Consider the following 19,144-nt stretch of genomic DNA (forward strand, 5'->3'; position numbering starts at 1 on the left):
CCGTTTCCGTTCCATATTTATATAATTCTTCTTCTTTATTAAAATATGACTCAAATCAGTTGCAAGCAAAATTTTCAATTTTTTTCTTTTTGAACTATTACTGTACTAATATAGAGATTTCTCTCTTTGAGAGCATATAGTTTCCTACTCGGCGTAAATTATATGTATGGATTATGATTACTGTAAAAGTACGCGAATGCAACTAAATTATTCTTGATATGCAAAACAGCTGTTTCGATAACAGCATAAAAGCGCGTTCAGGGTGCGACTATATACATATTTATGTATATCCGCCTTCGTTAGGGACTAGTAGTAAGTATTTATTAAAGAAAGCTTAGTACAACAGCCACTCAACCTAATTCCATTGTCAAGCATTTCAATGGTCGTTCTTCAATCCGAAGTAGATAACATTGAATATATCAGAAGCATACTCGAGTACAAAATATGTATGTAGAATGTCATCAGAATTATGTAGAACATATCTATTAACATATTGCGACTGTAAATATGTTAATGATTCCATATTATTCAAGTGGTTACAAGATATTTGTAAACACTTCAGAGAAAAGGTCGTTTTATGAAAGTGTTTAGTTAATAATTACAAAAAGTACTTTGGATGTTTTTTTTTTGCTTGTACTTTTTTTTGGTCTTGAATTTTTCGATATACCAGACAGTCAACATGTTTGAGAGGCCGGCATAAATTGCGATCTTAAATATTGAAGTGCATGGATCCCATTCATGATGTCATATATTGCTTTTATAACGATGCTAAAAGGCGGGTACTCATTGCCCAAGTGCTGGAGTTATTTAGGTGTGATTGCTCATAAATACATCACGCACAGAAAACGCATTCAAAACAAGTTTTAAAAATATTTGGTAATAATTCAGCTATCCAAAATAAAAAGATGCATATTTATTAATTTTTTAAAAATTTGTTATTAATTATACACTAAATATATATTTCCAAATGAAACCAATAAAGAAACAATTATTTTTTAATGGTTAAATTCACCATTTATTGTAATGCTGTAAGTAAATACTTCGCTATTGTGATAAAAAATAACTTTATAAATATAATAATATGTAATATTTAATACAAAGCAAAAATGTATTTGTAAGCAATTACGCTATAATTGCCACAGCAAGAGAAGTTCCTTAATATTCACTTAAAGTTTTAACAGTACAATTTACTTCAATCAATTTACGCAGTGTTCACCACGTCACGTTGCGAGTAGTTCAAGGTTTAAATATTCAACCAATTTGCAACACTGACGATTTCTATAGCGAAGTAGCGCAAAGCAACAGCGCAATCATTTTGTTTGTTGCGAAAAAAATTCAAAAACAAATAAGTAAATCAGCTGACAGATAATATTCGCACCGAGAACAAAGATCGCTATTGGTATAAAAACGCTAACCATTGTTATAATGGAATCGATTGCAGAACAAAAACTAAAACGGAACAGATCGTGGAAGTGTTTAACAGCAACAACATTAATACTTAAAGAGGTAAAATAAAAACAAAGGTGCTCTAATAATTTAAAGAGATTTGATAGCAATAATAGTTTCGCAATAATTAAATTTAACAATGTGCAATTTAAACATAAGTATGTTGCTAAAGTTTTATGAAAGACGCAGTTTGCATTCAAGTGAATTATATGCCATATATATAATTGTGAATAATGATTTGCGCAAATGTTTTTGATAATGCGAAAATTTAGTCTGCTGACAGTTTGGCAAAACATAGTACGTGATAATCGCGCCTTTCTCTTTAAAATTCTTTATTCTAAGGGGGATATATGTATATACACATACAAACATAGGAATATTTGTATTTGTTCCATTTGCAATGCGAAATTGTAATACATTTTAAATTCATTCATTATCATTTTTAAGCCCAAAAGTTATTTATACGTGAATTCGCATAAATTCCATTACATACATATGTACATATGTATATCTTGATGCAAATGCGTTTTGTTGCTGCAAAACTCAGTCTGCTTTGATAAGCTTAAACAAATAAAAATATTGTGGTTCCCAACATGGAAATTAAAGGTTTAATATGTATGTTATATACATTTTACACACAAACCTAAATGCATGTGTAAAAGCGCCTATTTGTGTATATTTATATAATTTTATTATTACTACAATTTAATCTCTTGAAGGCGGGTAAACCGTAAAAACATCGTTGGATTCCAGAAATAGACTACAACATGACAAAAGCAATCAGCAGTGTCTTAACATATTTCCTCGCAACCATAATAACGCTTAATTATTGTGCAGCATATTCGGCGCTTGAAGATGCACGCACAATTGCAGAATACAAACGTTATTTGCGTACAACCGATCATGCTGCAGTTGCCCGCAGTTTGGTGCACAAAACTGATTGGGCGTCAGTGGGTAGCATATCTACAAATGATAAAATTGCAGACTATCCCATGGTAAACATAATATCTGTGGATGACAGTGCTGTGGATGGCTCATCCACAGGACGCATACATTTCTTGCTAACCGATTTGGATTTTACTGGTCCTGACTGGAAGCATATAAATAAGGTCACTTTTCTATTTTCCGATGATCAAACTTTGAATTGCAAAAATCATGGACGTGATCCAATGGAACCGACATGCCCACGTACTATAATTAGCGGAAAAGTTAAAGAGGTAAATTAAAACGATTTTAATTGCTTCTATGAACTACTAAAAGAAAATATATCGCTTATTTGACAGTTGGACAAAAATGATAAGAATTACAACGACTGGTTGCAGGCTTTCACCGTTCGCCACCCAGCTGCAAAACAATGGATTAAAGGTAAATAATTTTCTTTAAATAAATATAAACATGATTGATAGTACTTTTGACTCAAGAGATTAATATGAATATTATATTGTTTTCTTATTATATATTTTATATATCTTTCAGCACATAGTTTCTACTTATGCGAACTGGAAATAGAAAATATTTTCGTATTGGACTTCTATGGCGGTCCTCACAATGTCGCTATGAACGATTATTATAACGCTAAACCGAACTAATTCATTGCGGATAGTGACAAAATTCAACGACTGAGATATAAAAGGATATTCAACATACCACATTTGGTGCTTTGTATTTAAATATGGGCATACATCATGTATTTTGAAATGCTAGAAACATATACGTATATATATTTTATAAACTGTTATTATATGCTCCATATTAGATGCTTAAAAACCCATTTTTAATATTTTATATCTTAAAGTGAGACTGGTTTTTAATAAAGCAATATATAAAAAATGTATATTTGTAAGTTTCTTTTTATTTTGTGCGATATATTAATGAAAGTATAGCATAAATTATATGTACATACATATGTACACATGTGCATCTATATGGTTGATAAGTTCACGAAATCTGTTCTCTTATGTAGACTTCTTGCAAGAACAATTGAATTTAGCCCAATTACATGCTGTCAAATATGTATGTATGTACATATGCAGCGGTAGTGATAACTCTATCTATATTCACTTTTTTATTTTTATGCAGTACGACATTAGATATTGAATAGATCTTGTAGAAATGGTAATTAAAAAAATGTAAAACATTAAAAAAAATTCTGTATTGATATTGTACAATAGTAGAAATGTCAAAACCATACTATGTCAAAATGCAACTCTACTGTCAACGTACCAGTTCACTGTCACTTTGAGTCATTATTTTGACATATACAGTTGATTGAGTTGTGTCAAAAACGCAAAGATTTTTACTTGGTCATTTTAGTGTGGCAATCAAAATGAGTAGATATAGTTTGTAAGTAAATGAAAAATAGTGATAACAATGATAAAATAATTACTGAATCTCTCATCAGCTTACAAAGGTCAACAAACGGTTCGGCAACGACTGGGAAACGATTTCGTAGGCTCGAAAAGGTTTGGACACACGATGAACAAAAACTGCTCATCGATTTTATAGCATCAAGACCAGCTATATGGGACCCCGAGTCCGAATTATATAGAAATCGCGATATTAGGAAGAAAATTTGGGCAGAGATCGCCGAGCTTACAAAGCACAGTGTAAATGACGCGAAAAATTACTGGAATAATTTGCGCTCGAGATTTAATGTAAATACAAGCATGCACATATACAAAGGCATGCCAGTTTTGTATCATTAAACTAATTTTATATTTACAGACGGAGCGACGGAAGGCAGTGCTGTATGAAAAAAAGCATCCCGGCAATAAATATGAATCGGGTTATGAATTTTATTTAGGAATGCAGTTTTTAACTAAAATAGAACCCAGACGGACGGCGCACAGTGTCGAGGATGTGGTAGGTTATTTTTTTTTTTTGGGTTTTTTGTGTTTTTTCAGTTTTGAAATCAAAAAATGGAAAATGTATAGAGATTTTTGAAGTGATAGACATGAAACAATAAAATAAATTTTCTTCATTCTTTCAGCATATTCAAATGAATGATTATATATCCCTTGGAAGTCATTCACAAGATGAAAGCGATATAGAATCTATACCGAGTTTACTGGAACCTAAATATGAAACTATTAATAATGATTATTCTGATTCCAACATAAAAGAGATATTTGTCAATGACGCGTTAAATCAGCAAATGGCAACTGTCAATAATTATTCTTCTTCGGAAAAGTTTGTGCACCCAAATGAGCATATGTTGGACAATTTAACAATGGATCCGTTGAAAGCAGATGAATTGCCAGCCAGAAAAAAGCGCAAATTGCATTTGGGAAATAATCCGGAAGTACCAATCCGCAGAAAGTGGAAGGACGTATTTTCCGAGTTCATATTGTGCGAACTAGAGAGATACGAGTACAGTGACGCACAAAGGTAACGAATATATAAATGGATGTATGTGTGAATATTTAATAGATTTTAAATTTGTTTGTTATAGACTGAAGGCTGAACTGACGACCGTTTGCTTGAATTTTCAACCACAAAACCCGCAAATAAATTATTATTAATGTAACTATTTTTGAATTAAATTGATTACTTTTAGGTACCATAACAAGGGTAATAAGTCCACGTATTAAAATATATATAATAAAAATAAATAAATAAATGATTCTTAGAAAATTGAAATTTATACTTTTTTAATTGATATGCTTGTGTAATCTACGCTAGGAAGTTCAATAGTAACTAAATTCATTGGAATTACTGTTTATGTTTATTACATATGTATGAGTGTGCGTATGTGCGTTTGTACAAAAGCTTTTGACTGTTTCGACTATGGAAGGTAGAACTAGATTATTGGGTATGATAATGAAATTATAAATATTTTAGAATTATATATTTAAACGACGCATTTACTACAGTTGTATTTATTATTATTATATACGTACTTACATATATTATATAAATATACTTACATATATATATTTATATATATATATATGTATTAAAATGAATGAAATGTATTGAGTTTTGTATAAATTGTACGTTCATTATCGTATCTCTTATCTCATTTCCTCTAAAACAAATCAGTACGCAGTTCAAATCTAAAAATGTTGGATAGAATCCGTCTACACTAAATAGGTAATCGATAAGCTTTAAGAATCTTTCGAAAATTTACAAAAAAATTCGCTCAAGAAATTTATCAACCGCTATTTGTGTTAAAAGCCAAGTACAGTGTGGTATAGTTTTATGGAGTAATATTTTTAAAAATGTCATACCATAAGAAATAAAAACTTGTATATATCTATGTATGTATGTGCATTAAATGCACAATTTTTTATTACTTAATAAGCCTTTATCAGTAAAGTTGACTATGAAAACCTCGGGGGCAGGCAACCCTTACTAATAATGGTATGCAGGTGATTTTTTTTGCTGTAATATATGTACAGTCTGTCGAAGAAGTGAAACTTAAAATTGGTTTTAAAATTAATTTAATTTTGGTTAAGCAGCTGTCAAGCTGTCATTCAAAATAGAAATGAATAATGTCATAAAAAATGTTTCACAATTTAGTACTTTCTTAAGAAGCAAACTAAGTGTGTAAAACCCCAAATGAAACATCGGGAACTATATTTATATATACACATATAAATAATCAGCGGGATTTGTTGAGTCGATTTAGCCAAGTCCGCCTATCTGAGTGTATATACGCGAATTAGTCCCTCAGTTTTAGAGATATCGATCTAAAATTTTTCACACGTCCTTTTCTACCTAAGAATCTCCGTATTCGTGGGGACTGCCGATATCGGATCACTATAAAATATACAAAATGCACTTAGCTCCCTTACAAACTGTTCGACCAAATCAAGTTCTTGTATGGAAAACTTTTTCGTTTGACAAGATATCTTTATGAAATTCGGCACAGATTATTGTTCAAGGTGAGAGAGAATCAGCTGAAAGTTAACAAATTGACACATAGAGTTCAAAATAGTTAAATATTAGGGGTTTATTGGGACAACCGAAATAAAAGGAACAGCTCTATTTTTTGCCCAAAGATTTGCATTTTTCTACCAAAATCAGCTGTTGAGATTTGAAGCCTAGTAAGGCATAAAAGTTTCAAGCCAGAGCAGCGGCTATTTGAATACGGTACAGAATTTTAACGAAAGTGGATGTGATTTTTGCAAAGACTGTATACGGAAAGGAAAAACCCCAACTGTTATTGTTAAACTCTTAGAAGTAGTCACACATTATGTGCATTTACATATAGTACTCATATATACAAACCTATATATACAGACATATGTATATAATCAGCAAATTACATCATAAATAAAGATGATGATGCATCCACGGCATACAATTTTTCTTAGTTAAAAAAATACTTATATACAACGAAACATACAAACGTATTGTACACTTGTACTATATAAAGGAAGAGAATTCACGTTGACATTACAAGTCACTCCAATCACCATGTCTCAAGCAATCACAATCATTAGCGGTCTGCTCTTCGCACTGCTCACAGTAGACAGCTGCGCAGGATACTCAGCGCACGGACGTCAACCGCCAAACCTGACTGATGCTGCGCTAGCACGGCGCCTGGTGCATCAAGCAGATTGGGCTGCAGTGGGTAGTATTTCCACCAGTGAGAAAATCATCGACTATCCAATGGTGAATATACTGGCAGTGGACGATAGCGCTTTGAATGGCTCCTCAACTGGGCACATACGCTTCTTCTTGCTGAATCTGGACTTTACTGGACGTGATACGCAGCAAAAGAACAAGGTCACCTTCTTCTTTACCGACGAACAGAATGGCGCTTGTCACAGACGTGGCGTCAATCCCATGGAACCGGCATGCCCACGCATTATGGTTAGCGGCAGCGTGAAAAAGGTAAGCTAGTTGTTGTGAACGAGTGTGGCGAATGCGTAATTAATTAATTTTCATTTATTTCTTCAACTATAATGTAGTTAAATACATCAGATCCCACCTACAATGATCAGCTGCAGGCATTCTATAATCGCCATAAAAATGCCGAGAAATGGGCGGCACACAGTAAGTGAAAACAATATGTATTATTGAGCTGTGCCTAATTTCTTAAAGTGGTATAACCGCATGCTATCTCTACTTCATTTTACCAGCCTATTGCATTTATGCCACTTGTCTGTTCAATTCGCTGCACGATCCTACGAACTGAAAATATAAATTTATACCTAAAATAAATTACATAATGGTATATAATATAAATGAAAGGCACAAATTGTAATTAGCAATCAGACAGAGAACCATTCTAGTATAGTTATATTAATTGATGTATTCAATTTCATTCTTTTTCTTCTCATTGCAGGTCATAGCTTCGAATTTAGCGAATTGGAAATTGAAAATATTTTTATTGTGGCCTACCAAGGCGGCCCACGTGTTATTCCCGCCGAGGATTACTACAACGCCACTGTTTGAAATGTTTCACAAAAAATATATTACAAAAGTGACTGTTTTTTTAAATAAAAATTTTGTTTTATAAAATAATAAAGTATTAGAAAAGAGCTGTGGGTTTTAATTCTTTTAAAATTTTCATCATATTTTCAAAAACTTTCAATTTTATAGTTCTTCTTTCAAACTATCTACAACGCATTTGCCGCCTATTTCATTTTTCAGTTTTTCTCCTGTAAAAGTGTCATAAAACGATCCATAAAAGCTTTGGTATGTCTTTTTAAAGACCTAACAACATATTGCTAAACCATCGATATTTTGAATATTCTTTCCCAAAACGTTAGTCAGCCTCAAAAAAGTACTTGCTTTGTAAACTTATCCTAGGTTCCTATTAAATTAGTGATTATGTTATAAATATTAAAGTCAGTTTGTTATTTTCTTCTTGATTAGTTCCATTATCGTCGAAATGGTTTTGATCAAGTTTTGTACACAAATTCGAAGGCAAGTCCTTTGTTATCTTCATAACTCTTTTCAACTAACTGTTAAAGTAAATACCACTTTCAGAGCTTGTGAGTCTAAATTTATTCGAAAAACTTGTTCCAGTCATCGTAATACTTGACGATGTGTAATTTATCATACAGCTGATGTTTTCATCTTACCAACCATCCATCTTACCACCATCACCATGTTTTTTGAAGACTTATAAAGTGTTAGTTTTGTTTATGTATATAAGAACTTACTACTCAAATAATTACTTAGTTCAAAAAAGAACTTTTCGGCAAGAATAATTCTACGTTGGGTGATCTTCTGACTGCCAAAATTATCTGGTGAACTGAGTCGTGAGTGCTGCTTGTTTATTTATGGGATTCTACTGGTATGGTAAAGATAAGATTTCTTACGATTTCGTCTCGTTACTTTTATGCAGGGCGTTTGACCGAAAATACATAAGATCGTCACGTCATGAAAAAATTACAATATTTGAGATTTTACTATTCCAATTCTTTCATTGATGATCTATCATATTATTCATAATATGTTGCCACACAAAAATACTTAGTCAAACACTAAAAAGATACTTTGAAAATAAAACAAAAAATATAATAAACTTGAAAGAAGTTTAGAAATCTCAATCTCAAATATTCTTTCCGTGGTTTTATTGTACTTCACCACTAAACATAATATGAAGCTGATTATTGTCATATTTTTAAAACACTAAAGATCAATTCCATTCTCTTAATGCTTTCTAAGACCTAACGGATTGTCACAGTAGGACTGTTTCTACTTTTATTGAAAGAATCAACGAACTTAGCTGTGACATCAGATATTTATTTTAATTGCGTGTTGTTACATCAATAATTGGTTAATCTTCTTTGCTTTGCCACCAATCTTATGGTGCATCAAAGGTCAGCCACAGGTAGCAATGCAACTAAACTAACTAAAACTTGTTTGAACAGGTCATTGACTACACTCGCCTATTACACCTCAATTACCTAATATTTCCAAAATTCAAATTATCAAAAATTCAGTTCTTTCTCAAACACGCAGTTAGACGGTTGGTGAGAATATAGTTCGAAGTGAATTTTATTAATTTTATTCTTGCAGTGATTTGGATTTCTAATTGGAAATGAAGCAATTTTATGTAGTTTGTTTGCTTTGCTTAAGCGCCTTATTACACATAAGTTGCGCTGCAATTATTGAGGATTCAAAACATTTTCAGCAATTTAAGGTAAGAAAAATTGTAAAAGTTATTTAGTGAAAAAAATGATGAAATGAGTTAAGAAATATAGGCTCAACTGAACAAAAAAATTTTTAAACGATTCTTCCTTTGATGGAATTATTCTTTATTAGTCGGATTATTGAGTGGTTTCTTGCGGGTTTAAAGCATTCATCAGTTTTCAATAAATCATGATAATGAGATCATATGTATGTGATGAAATTGATGGAAAGGTATAACTTCGACTTCGTCCATGCTCGACAATCAGGGTTCGGTTTAGTTTCGTTTTAGCTACGACCAAAAGAGTTTGGAACATTTTCAGCAGATATTATGATAAACCTCTTAAGTGTTTAGCTCTAAGAAGTTTCTTTTCAGAAATAAGATGCAACTTTTTTTCAACTTCTTCATTTTCATTTCGACGTAACGATTATCAACACAAGGCAACTGCAGGAATGCTCTTTCCGCCAATAAAAATTTCAACATCCAAAGATGCTTATAGAAACCACCCATCTCTTTATTGTTACTTTCCTGGTGACTAACTTTCCATCAAAACTAATATTCATTCTTTCAGCTAATTTATAATAAGCACTACGAATCAGATGTCGAAGAGCGGAAACGTGAGCGTATATTTCTGAAAAATTTCGCATTTATCGCGGAGCATAATCAGAACTTTACGAAAGGACTGACTAACTTTGAGCTGGGAATCAATGAGTATGCTGATTTCAGTGAGGAGGAGTTTGCGAGCACTATGAATGGCAGCGATGAGATTTTTAAGTAACTAGTTTTTCTCTTAAATAAATAATGTATAAAATAATTTTCTACTTATATTCTAGTATTCCAAGTGTATTGAAACAAGGCGCCACCTTCATACCACCAGCCAATATCGTGTTGCCCGACGCGGTAGATTGGCGTGAATTGGGAGCGGTTACCGAGGTCAAGAAGCAAGGTATTGCGAGTTTGTTATTAACACCAAATTATATGTGCCGATATTTCTAAATGTAACCTCAACTTTGTTGCTTTAAGGCCGCTGCGGTTCCTGTTGGGCTTTTGCTACCACTGGCGCGCTAGAGGGACAACACTTTCGCAAAACTTCGAAACTTATATCGCTCTCGGAGCAGAATCTGGTAGATTGTACCATTACATATGGAAATCAGGGTTGTAATGGTGGCAATAAAGATCGCAGTTTTCTCTATATACGGGATAACGGTGGCATCAACTAGGCCGTAGTGTATCCTTATCGCGTCCAACTGGACGCAGAGTGTTTGTTCAACGCATCTGCAATTGCAGCGAAAAGTAAAGGTTTTGTCAAAATTACAGTCGACAATGAAGATGATCTTATGGCTGCTGTGGCCACAGTGGGACCAATTGCTATCAAAATCAATACGAAATGTTTTCGCCAACAACTCTATAGGCAAGGTGTATTCAACGACGAGCTTTGTGAGGAGCGTAAACCCAATCATGCTATGCTATTGGTAGGCTATGGTCGAGATAATACTACGAATACGGACTATTGGATATTGAAGAATTCGTGGGGTGTCAGTTGGGGTATGGATGGTTATATAAATGTGCCGCGACATGTCAATTATGGCGGTATTGCAATGGGTCCTAGTTATCCGTTGGTTTGACTGAATATATTATCGGCATATTACGAAATTTCTAAGCCATGTGACATGAACTTTTGTGCAAATAAATATTTTAAATAACGGAAAAGCTGAGTATTGCTTTGAATTTTTATTAAAGAGGTAAAACAAATTCTATGCCAGAAGAAACTACTTCTATTGTATATAGAAACCTGTAAGAAAATTTCAGGCTAGTAAATATATGATCCAGCGCCTGGCGTGCCACTGTAATTCTATGGCCGTCAGTTCGATAGTTCGATCTGGGCTAAGATTGCCACTTTGAGAGGTAAACTTGAAAATTAATATCATTAAGCCATACCATAAAAAAAGGGAAGAAACTTAGTTAAAGCATCAGAAAATAAAAAATTATATACATATGCTTCTATCGCTGTCCCCGAAGGTTTAGAAAATTTACGAACAGAAACTCTTCGAGAACACTGTTCATAGAGGTGTTCGAAGGTTTTACTGTATTTAATGCTTGAACGGAATTTTTTGTCCGTTAGCGCCAAAAAATGTGAGTAATGTGCACATGGGCTCAAGCCATATAAGAGCTTGAAGGGAATTTAATGTTATTATTGGTCAACGAGGCTATGTTTGTTCAATTGTTTTTTGAAGAAAATTTGGAAATTGCTTTCCCAAAGTCATTGCGATTTTCCAATCTCTTAATCTATGGTTGTGCTATTGAGAAGTGTGAAAGCTGGTCTACTCTTAGTAACAGAAATTAGGCTCTATAACCTTTGGTTTCAATTCGATCAATTGTCCTTTGACGATCGACGAAATTCAAAAATCACTCTGTGATTCCATACAGATTAATTCGAAGAAAATAAATCTTTTAAATGCAAGTGAATCATAAACGCGCATGGTTATATTTTTTTTTAATAATGGCGCGTAAAACCTCGACACTGTCTTCCGTCTTACTCAATAACTGCTGACGCGAGAAAAGCAGCTAAATTACCGCTTACGAACATACCGTATGATCGAATGTATGTTCAAGATCAGCCAACCCCTTTTTTCTTAGCCCGCGAAAACAATGGATTTTCCAAATAAAAAATAAACGAATAAAATTAATATGTGTAAATATGCTTGCAAACGTCGGAGAAATTGTGGGATTTACCTCGTATTTGTCAGTAAGCATGCAAATTAATACAAATAAAATATGGAAGTACATAATTGCAAAAAATACACACTTACAGATAATTTTGTGTTAAAAATATCAGCTGTCTTTGAAAATAAATTTCCTCTGAGCGGCTTGTTCTGCGAATATATTGACACTCTAGTCGTAATTTGTATATTTCTTATCAGCAAAAGAGAGAAAGACAAAACCGGCCGTCAAAGGAAAAAGTGTGATCTACTTAATTATATATACCCCTCTACATTTCACGTGTGAGTTTCAATTTAAATATAAGTAATACAATTACTTTATTTGTAATTGATAAAAACCAAATATCATTTTTTTGAACACGAAAAAAATGCCGTTATTGCTCATCTTTACCAAGACACAAGTGTGCGGCAATGTTCCATGAAATTCGGCAATATTCATCCGAACTTCAGTATCGCATGTTGACTGTGACATGGAACTTTCGGAAATTATTAAAAGTTCTGTTAGTCGAAGATGATACATTCTCGGTTCACCTAAGATGGGTCGTATACTTGTATAATTGTGCGTTGATAATTATTTCAATATTCGACTAAGATTTGAGTTAAAATCTGACTAAGTTTGGAGAATGTTAATTCATATCTAGTTGAGACCATGAGTGCAACTTTTAACACTTCACTAAAAGTCCCGACAGTCTAAAAAAGGATTGGTTGCTGCACTAAGATTTATGGCCTTGAAGAACAGCAGACTTTTAAAGCAACAACAACAACAACTGTTGATGAATATTTCAAGACCCGAATTGTATTTATGTCGAAAATAGCAACATTTTGAGAAATAATAGATAAATATTGTGAATAAAATCACGAGTGAGCCTCCGAAAGCTCTGCAACAGCAGATCTAAAGAAATTGGTTAATTACGAGTAGCGCAACCGCGTACACGAACGGCCTTACTATTTTTGTTTTGTTTTTCAAATAATTTTTCTCAACTATATTGTCAACTATAATCAATCCAGGGAGTTTTAATATTTCTGCTATAAATCCACGCAATGTTTAAACGAGTCTCAAACAGTAGCTCCCTTGCATTCAAGATGCAAAGACATCTCAGTAAATTAACGCTGGTCGTACTCGTGTTGTGCTGTGCGTACAGCGTACAGGTATGTGTAGAAAATTTTTTTTTTTTAATTTTAATATGGAGTACCAATGTAAGACTCTCCTATTTAACTAAACTTTTAAAGTGCGAAATCACAATTCTTCCCGACACGTTCTACTACAACATAACGACGACGCCACGTGCCGATCTCTTTTATCTGCACCATCAGCGTCAATTCGGAACCAATATGAAAGAACTCGAACAGAGCTTGGTTGACTTCAGGGCCAAATATTATGCACGGCTCGACGTTATCGCCTACAATGTAGAAGTGTTGGAAACCAAATTGGAGGAGGTGGACAACAAGTTGAATCCGCTCGTGCTGCTGGACGACATCAATGATTATTGTGTGCATAAATATCGCGCCAAATTGCCGCAGATCGCACAGTTAACCGTCAAAATGAAGGAATGCACGCTGAAAGGCAACAATGCATACTCGGGTCTTGTGTCGGGTGCAGAGGCGACTGTGCGAAATTTGAAAAGTTACTACACCAGCAATTTTGCAACGGCTGTGAATGACTGCAAGAAGAAGCATACGGGACATTTCACCGAGAGCAAATACACGCAATGCATATGGACGGCGGTAAGTTACAGACAGTGTGTGTGCAGTTAGGCGAGTTGTTTTTATTTGCAAAAAAAAACTTCAATTATAGGGGACGAATGCCGCCACGAAGACCTACGCCGATACGAATGTCTTCGAAAATCAAATGAAGGCGGCCGAATGCAATGCGGATATGAAAATACGTGAAGTCTTCGATTGCTATAATTTGCAAGTGCTTTCGACGTTCGAGACCATTGGCGAGGTTAAGACCCTGGTGGAGAACTGTATTGCCGGTCACGAATTCTGTCCAACTTGTGGCGATGATGCGGCGCTTAGTAAAGGTCGTTGTCCCTATCACATGAGCTGGCATCTGGCCGATAGCGATTTGTCGAGCGAGAAGATAAATAATCCATTTAAGGGAATCACGAAAACGACACCCTGTTTGCAAGTGAATTTCATTACTAAGGGTATTGCGATAAATTAAGTTTTATATTATGTGTAATGTAGTTCTAATTTGTACTCAGATTTTTGTTAGTTGCAGAACTGAATGTGGATAATTAAGCCTATTTTTATAAAAAAAAAGAAATACATATATGAAAACAATTTTTTATTATATTGCCGCCAATTCGTAAACTAAAGGAGGCCAAGTTTTTTATCTGGTTTTTCCACCACAGGAAAGTGCTCTCTCTTCCTATATTTCTCGCATCTGACAAATAATTACATTCAGATCTGAACTCAATTGCTATAATATCCGCTGAAGATTTTAATTCGTTGAATTGAGATTCTTATATAGTCTACTGTTTCTAATGCATAGAGCTCCGTTACCGTCCCAAGCTTTAAAGAGTTACGAGTTTGTTGAGTGAGGACCTTAGGTCTCAATTCACTACGCCTTCACCATAGAAATTCGAGATTGGTCCTCAGGGCTGGTCTTAATAAGTTAAATGTTAAAGTCTAAATGTGTGAGCTGAGAGTTAGTTAGTTGACTATATAATTGACCATAAGCTTTATATCGCATGAGATAAATTCTTGGAGAAATTCGTTTCAATTCTATCAGAGCTAGTGCTCTTCCCAAGCTACAGCATACAATTAAATCTAATTATTGTCGAAACCAGTTTTTGATCCCTTTTCGGCTTGTTTAAAAGTCTAACATACGGAATATCTGAACAATTGTAAATTTCCAGGCTTGACTCCACATCAAAGGTGATGAGTTTCAATCTTTCCCACATCTTTTTACCCCTCTCTGTCTTAATTTCTGTAGTTCTTCCGTTAGTGATTCTGTTCTTCTGTGTAAAGGCAAGTTCATTTATTATTACTTAATCTTAGTTATTTGTTGTTGTTACATGGTTACACTAAATTTCAAGCATTATATTTTTTGCTTCAATCAATCATGTTCTGTTGTTATTCTGTTGCTGATTCTGCAATAAATTCTGTGTATGTTAATCATCAAAAGAATGTTTCGATAGTTTGACTACTCATATATGGAAGATTTCGAAGCATGTTTATATTTATTGTTAGCTAATTTGACAAAAAAAAAATATAATAACATTTTTCGGTTTCATTGTGATGAAAAAATTCATTCTGTTATAATTTTTAGACAAATCTTATTTCCACGCAATTAGCTGTGCTATTTAGGCCGAATAGAGGGTTGCTTATGGTTCTCGATTGGACATCCCTATCTTCAACTTCCACATAGACGACATTCGGGCAACCAGTGCTAATTGTACCGTTATTGTTATCATTCAAACTTTCCAAATAGTCAGAGAGGCAATCATGAATCAGGCGTGTAGCGGCACCAACCGAAGTCAAAACCGAGTTAAATTGTGTGTGGGTGCAGCCGGCGGCAATATCAAGACGGTTCTCCAAATTGCAATGTGCCGTCTGCATGCCGGCGTCAAAACTTTCACGGTTACTATGAATGTAGCTGTTGACCTTTGAAATCTAGAATTTAAGCATAGAATATTTAAAAATCAAATCAAATCAAATTGTTTTTTTTTTTAATCTTCAATTATTCTGTAATTATACTCACCACGGATGTAACACAGAGCGTGTAATTCAAGGACGGATTGCTATTCGATTTCGCACAGGCGTTCAGGTTAGGATTAAAGGTATTAGTATAGTAACTTTTCAAATAACTATAATAAGTGTTGGCAGAACTGATCATAGAATTGGCATAGTTGCGTGCACTAGTGATGCAGCTCTCAATATTCGCTTTCACAATTTGATTGTACGGCAATTCATCGTGATATTGTTGTACACAGTATTTCGCCGGCAAGCCTAGCAATTCTAAAGGATCAATTTTTTCGTAAGTTTCCTGTATCGATTTGAGCAGTAGCACTTTCTGTCGATCAAGCACTTTCAGTCCCACCTCTAAACCGTTCGTCACGATACTCATTTGGTCCAAATAACCTTGCAACGTGGCATTGAATTGACGCTGATTTTCAAGAATATAATCATCGGTCCTTGTTGTCACATTAACGACTTCGGATGCGGTATAGCTTGCCGCAGTTGTCGACAGCGCCACCGCAACTACGATCACTTGTAAAGAGAGCAACGCGACTACTAATTGCTTGTTAGTGTACATCTTCTAAACGTTTGTTGCAAAATAGTCGAGAAGCGCACTTTATATAGCAAAAATCGATACGGATATAAAGTGATCTATTAAAAACTCTGAAATACTTTCTTTTAAAAGAAGAATAATAGAACATCAAATGTTTACATCTTAAACATGATATTAACGGTGCGCTTAAATATATTTACACAAGAAACAGTTGACAATAGTGGCACTATTTGCTTTCCAGCTTTTTGCTTCAACATTATTGCACTAAGGAAATACAGTTATCCACAGCAATTGTCATTGTTAGTGTAAACATTGTAAAAGCTATAATATTCACTAAAAGAACACTGACAGTCATCTGACTGGTCATATGACAGTCACAGCTGAAAAAATTTTGTCAGCTTGCAGAACAAAGTTTCTCTCATTTTCTTAAGAGCCTTATGCAAAAACTGATGTAAACAAACGTATGTGTGTGAGTTTGCATCTCTCTTTAACACATGGGTATTCGGAATTAATTCACTATATATCTATACTGCTCACTCTCATGTCTTTTTCTGAGTCATAGCTGACCACAAATCCATCATAGCTGAAAATTGTCAGTTATGACTGTAAATCTATCACAAGTGAAAACTTCCTTTGCGCAGTAGATAATTAATTTTTTTTCTTTAATAAATTTTAAACTTTTAATCAAAATTATTTATAATTATATACATAACAATAACAAGTAAGGCAGGGCTAAGTTCGGATGTAACAGAACATTTTATACTCTCGCAAAGTTAAATGGTATACTCGTTTAAGATCTCTTTATATTATATATATTAGTAATTAGAAGTAGGAACGGTTGCCTCAGTTATTTACATTCACAGTTCAATTAATTAGAGCAATTTGTAAACTAAATTTACTCAAATTATGAGAAATCGTTCTTTGGTTTTTTGTATACGCTTATAATTGATTTTATATAGAATGCATTACAACTGTATTGAGAAGTATGCAAAAACTCGTTTTTGGACAATGAATAACATTTTTTATTTATTATATCGATATTATTTACATGTCTAGCTTAAAAATAATAAATATTAACAACTTTAAAAATTATATCATTATATTAATTTTTATATAATATTCACAATATTAAACATAAATTTTTATAGAGATTCTTATACATATATCCAAATGATATTTCTTTTCTCCTTATACTATTTAATTTCTATCATATATTAATACAATAATGTCATATATAATAACAAATTATACATATAATTTAAATTTTCTTAGATTATTTACATATTTTTTTTAAAATTGTCTTAAAAACTACTGTCAAAATTGCTATACTATTCTAATTCGATTATATTTAGAAACAAGTAAGGAAGGGCTAAGTTCGGATGTAACCGAACATTTTATACTCTCGCAAAGTCAAATGGTATACCCGTTTGAGATTTCTTTGTGGATTGACTGATATTTTCGGTAGAAGGTCAACTATAGGCACTGGGGTCCACATATTTAGTACTTAGGGGTTTGAACAGTTTTGGTTCGATTTAGACAATTTTTGGCCGCAAGGTGGCATACTTTAATTGCATTATTTACGCAAAGTTTTACCCCGATATAATCATTGTTACCTGATTTGCATAGTGGAAAGTGAAAGAATCAGATGGAATTGAAAATGGTGTTACATGGGAAGTAAGCGTGGTTGTAGTCCGATTTCGCCCATTTTCGCACTATGACATAGAAACATGAAAAGAACGTTATGCACCGAATTTGGTTGAAATCGGTTGAGCAGATCTCAAGATATGGGTTTTCACCTAAAAGTGGGCTGTGCCACGCCCACTGTCTAATTTGGAAAGCGGTTCCTATAAAGCCAATTTATACCATCTCAGAGATAAAATTTAATGTCTCTGGCGTGTTTAGTGCTTGATTTATCGCGCTTTTAGTAGTTTTTAACAGTACCGTTATATGGGGAGTGGGCGGAGTTGCCACCCGATTTCAACTATTTTCACACCGTCAATAGAAGAGCTAAAAACATTTACTTCTAGTGAATTTTGTTGTTATAGCATTAGCGGTTTAGGAGATATGCACATTAAACCTATTAGAGGCGGGACCATGCCCACTTTTTAAAAAAAAGTTCTAACTGCAGATGCCCCTCCTTAATGTGATCCTGTGTACCAAATAACATTCTTGTATCTTATTGCGGAGCTTAGTTATGGCAAGTTATTTGTTTTTGATTAATGGCGTTTTGTGGGCATGGCAGTGGTCCGATTACGCCCATCTACAATACCAACCGTCTCACGGTACCAAGAAACATGTCTACCAAGTTTCATAAAGATATCTCAATTTTTACTCAAGTTAGAGCTTGCACGGACGGACGGACAGACGGACGGACGGACAGACAGTCACCCGGATTTCAACTCGTCTCTTCATCCTGATCATCTATATATATATAACCCTATATCTAACTCGATTAGTTTTAGGTAATACAAACAACCGTTAGGTGAACAAAACTATTATACTCTGTAGCAACAGGTTGCGAGAGTATAAAAGAAATGAAGAACTATTGCACTAAGTCTGAAAACTTTAGTTCGAAACTGTCATTATAGCTGTGTACTGTCTCAAAAGTAATTGCATTAACACGGGAAGGATCCATGTTTGAAAATG

At 33.9% G+C, this 19,144-nt stretch overlaps 6 protein-coding genes across 6 annotated transcripts; 5 read left to right on the plus strand and 1 right to left on the minus strand.

The window, feature by feature from the left end:
• The first annotated feature begins 1,346 nt into the window (after window positions 1-1,346).
• Window positions 1,347-3,280, plus strand: LOC106619998 (Cellular Repressor of E1A-stimulated Genes). The gene is made up of 4 exons (XM_014238363.3): window positions 1,347-1,506; window positions 2,166-2,663; window positions 2,730-2,811; window positions 2,923-3,280. The coding sequence occupies exons 2-4, from the start codon at window positions 2,214-2,216 to the stop codon at window positions 3,033-3,035; spliced, it is 645 nt and encodes a 214-aa protein (XP_014093838.1). The 5' UTR covers window positions 1,347-1,506; window positions 2,166-2,213; the 3' UTR covers window positions 3,036-3,280.
• Window positions 3,281-3,640: 360 nt separating this feature from the next.
• On the plus strand, window positions 3,641-5,085 carry LOC106620003 (uncharacterized). Its single transcript, XM_014238368.3, has 5 exons — window positions 3,641-3,789; window positions 3,848-4,100; window positions 4,171-4,308; window positions 4,436-4,833; window positions 4,898-5,085. Exons 1-5 carry the CDS (start codon window positions 3,773-3,775, stop codon window positions 4,965-4,967), a joined length of 876 nt encoding a protein of 291 aa, XP_014093843.2. The 5' UTR covers window positions 3,641-3,772; the 3' UTR covers window positions 4,968-5,085.
• A 1,744-nt stretch (window positions 5,086-6,829) lies between these two features.
• On the plus strand, window positions 6,830-7,937 carry LOC106620002 (protein CREG1). The gene is made up of 3 exons (XM_014238366.3): window positions 6,830-7,287; window positions 7,365-7,449; window positions 7,742-7,937. Exons 1-3 carry the CDS (start codon window positions 6,868-6,870, stop codon window positions 7,849-7,851), a joined length of 615 nt encoding a protein of 204 aa, XP_014093841.2. The 5' UTR covers window positions 6,830-6,867; the 3' UTR covers window positions 7,852-7,937.
• Window positions 7,938-9,370: 1,433 nt separating this feature from the next.
• LOC106620005 (cathepsin L) lies at window positions 9,371-11,251 on the plus strand. The gene is given in 4 exon segments (XM_014238370.3): window positions 9,371-9,550; window positions 10,110-10,312; window positions 10,372-10,484; window positions 10,562-11,251. Coding segments are annotated over 4 exon segments (1,020 nt in total). The 5' UTR covers window positions 9,371-9,448; the 3' UTR covers window positions 11,164-11,251.
• A 2,001-nt stretch (window positions 11,252-13,252) lies between these two features.
• Window positions 13,253-14,544, plus strand: LOC106620006 (uncharacterized). Its single transcript, XM_014238371.3, has 3 exons — window positions 13,253-13,407; window positions 13,489-13,983; window positions 14,054-14,544. Exons 1-3 carry the CDS (start codon window positions 13,300-13,302, stop codon window positions 14,423-14,425), a joined length of 975 nt encoding a protein of 324 aa, XP_014093846.3. The 5' UTR covers window positions 13,253-13,299; the 3' UTR covers window positions 14,426-14,544.
• An 878-nt stretch (window positions 14,545-15,422) lies between these two features.
• LOC106620004 (uncharacterized) lies at window positions 15,423-16,544 on the minus strand. The gene is made up of 2 exons (XM_014238369.3): window positions 15,968-16,544; window positions 15,423-15,879 (listed from the first exon to the last, which is right to left on the minus strand). The coding sequence occupies exons 1-2, from the start codon at window positions 16,520-16,522 to the stop codon at window positions 15,532-15,534; spliced, it is 903 nt and encodes a 300-aa protein (XP_014093844.2). The 5' UTR covers window positions 16,523-16,544; the 3' UTR covers window positions 15,423-15,531.
• Between the last annotated feature and the right edge of the window lie 2,600 nt (window positions 16,545-19,144).

The sequence above is a fragment of the Bactrocera oleae genome, chromosome 2 (genome assembly GCF_042242935.1).
Source record: "Bactrocera oleae isolate idBacOlea1 chromosome 2, idBacOlea1, whole genome shotgun sequence".
NCBI lineage: Eukaryota > Metazoa > Arthropoda > Insecta > Diptera > Tephritidae > Bactrocera > Bactrocera oleae.

Coding starts and splice junctions, on each gene's coding strand:
- LOC106619998 (XM_014238363.3), top strand. CDS start 2,214: ATGACAAAAGCAATCAGCAGTGTCTTAACATATTTCCTCGCAACCATA. Junction 2,664..2,729: donor TTAGCGGAAAAGTTAAAGAG/GTAAATTAAAAC, acceptor CTTATTTGACAG/TTGGACAAAAATGATAAGAA. Junction 2,812..2,922: donor TGCAAAACAATGGATTAAAG/GTAAATAATTTT, acceptor TATATCTTTCAG/CACATAGTTTCTACTTATGC.
- LOC106620003 (XM_014238368.3), top strand. Junction 4,309..4,435: donor CGCACAGTGTCGAGGATGTG/GTAGGTTATTTT, acceptor TCATTCTTTCAG/CATATTCAAATGAATGATTA. Junction 4,834..4,897: donor GAGTACAGTGACGCACAAAG/GTAACGAATATA, acceptor TGTTTGTTATAG/ACTGAAGGCTGAACTGACGA.
- LOC106620002 (XM_014238366.3), top strand. CDS start 6,868: ATGTCTCAAGCAATCACAATCATTAGCGGTCTGCTCTTCGCACTGCTC. Junction 7,288..7,364: donor TTAGCGGCAGCGTGAAAAAG/GTAAGCTAGTTG, acceptor ACTATAATGTAG/TTAAATACATCAGATCCCAC. Junction 7,450..7,741: donor CGAGAAATGGGCGGCACACA/GTAAGTGAAAAC, acceptor TTCTCATTGCAG/GTCATAGCTTCGAATTTAGC.
- LOC106620006 (XM_014238371.3), top strand. CDS start 13,300: ATGTTTAAACGAGTCTCAAACAGTAGCTCCCTTGCATTCAAGATGCAA. Junction 13,408..13,488: donor GCTGTGCGTACAGCGTACAG/GTATGTGTAGAA, acceptor AAACTTTTAAAG/TGCGAAATCACAATTCTTCC. Junction 13,984..14,053: donor CGCAATGCATATGGACGGCG/GTAAGTTACAGA, acceptor CTTCAATTATAG/GGGACGAATGCCGCCACGAA.
- LOC106620004 (XM_014238369.3), bottom strand. CDS start 16,522: ATGTACACTAACAAGCAATTAGTAGTCGCGTTGCTCTCTTTACAAGTG. Junction 15,880..15,967: donor CGCTCTGTGTTACATCCGTG/GTGAGTATAATT, acceptor CTTAAATTCTAG/ATTTCAAAGGTCAACAGCTA.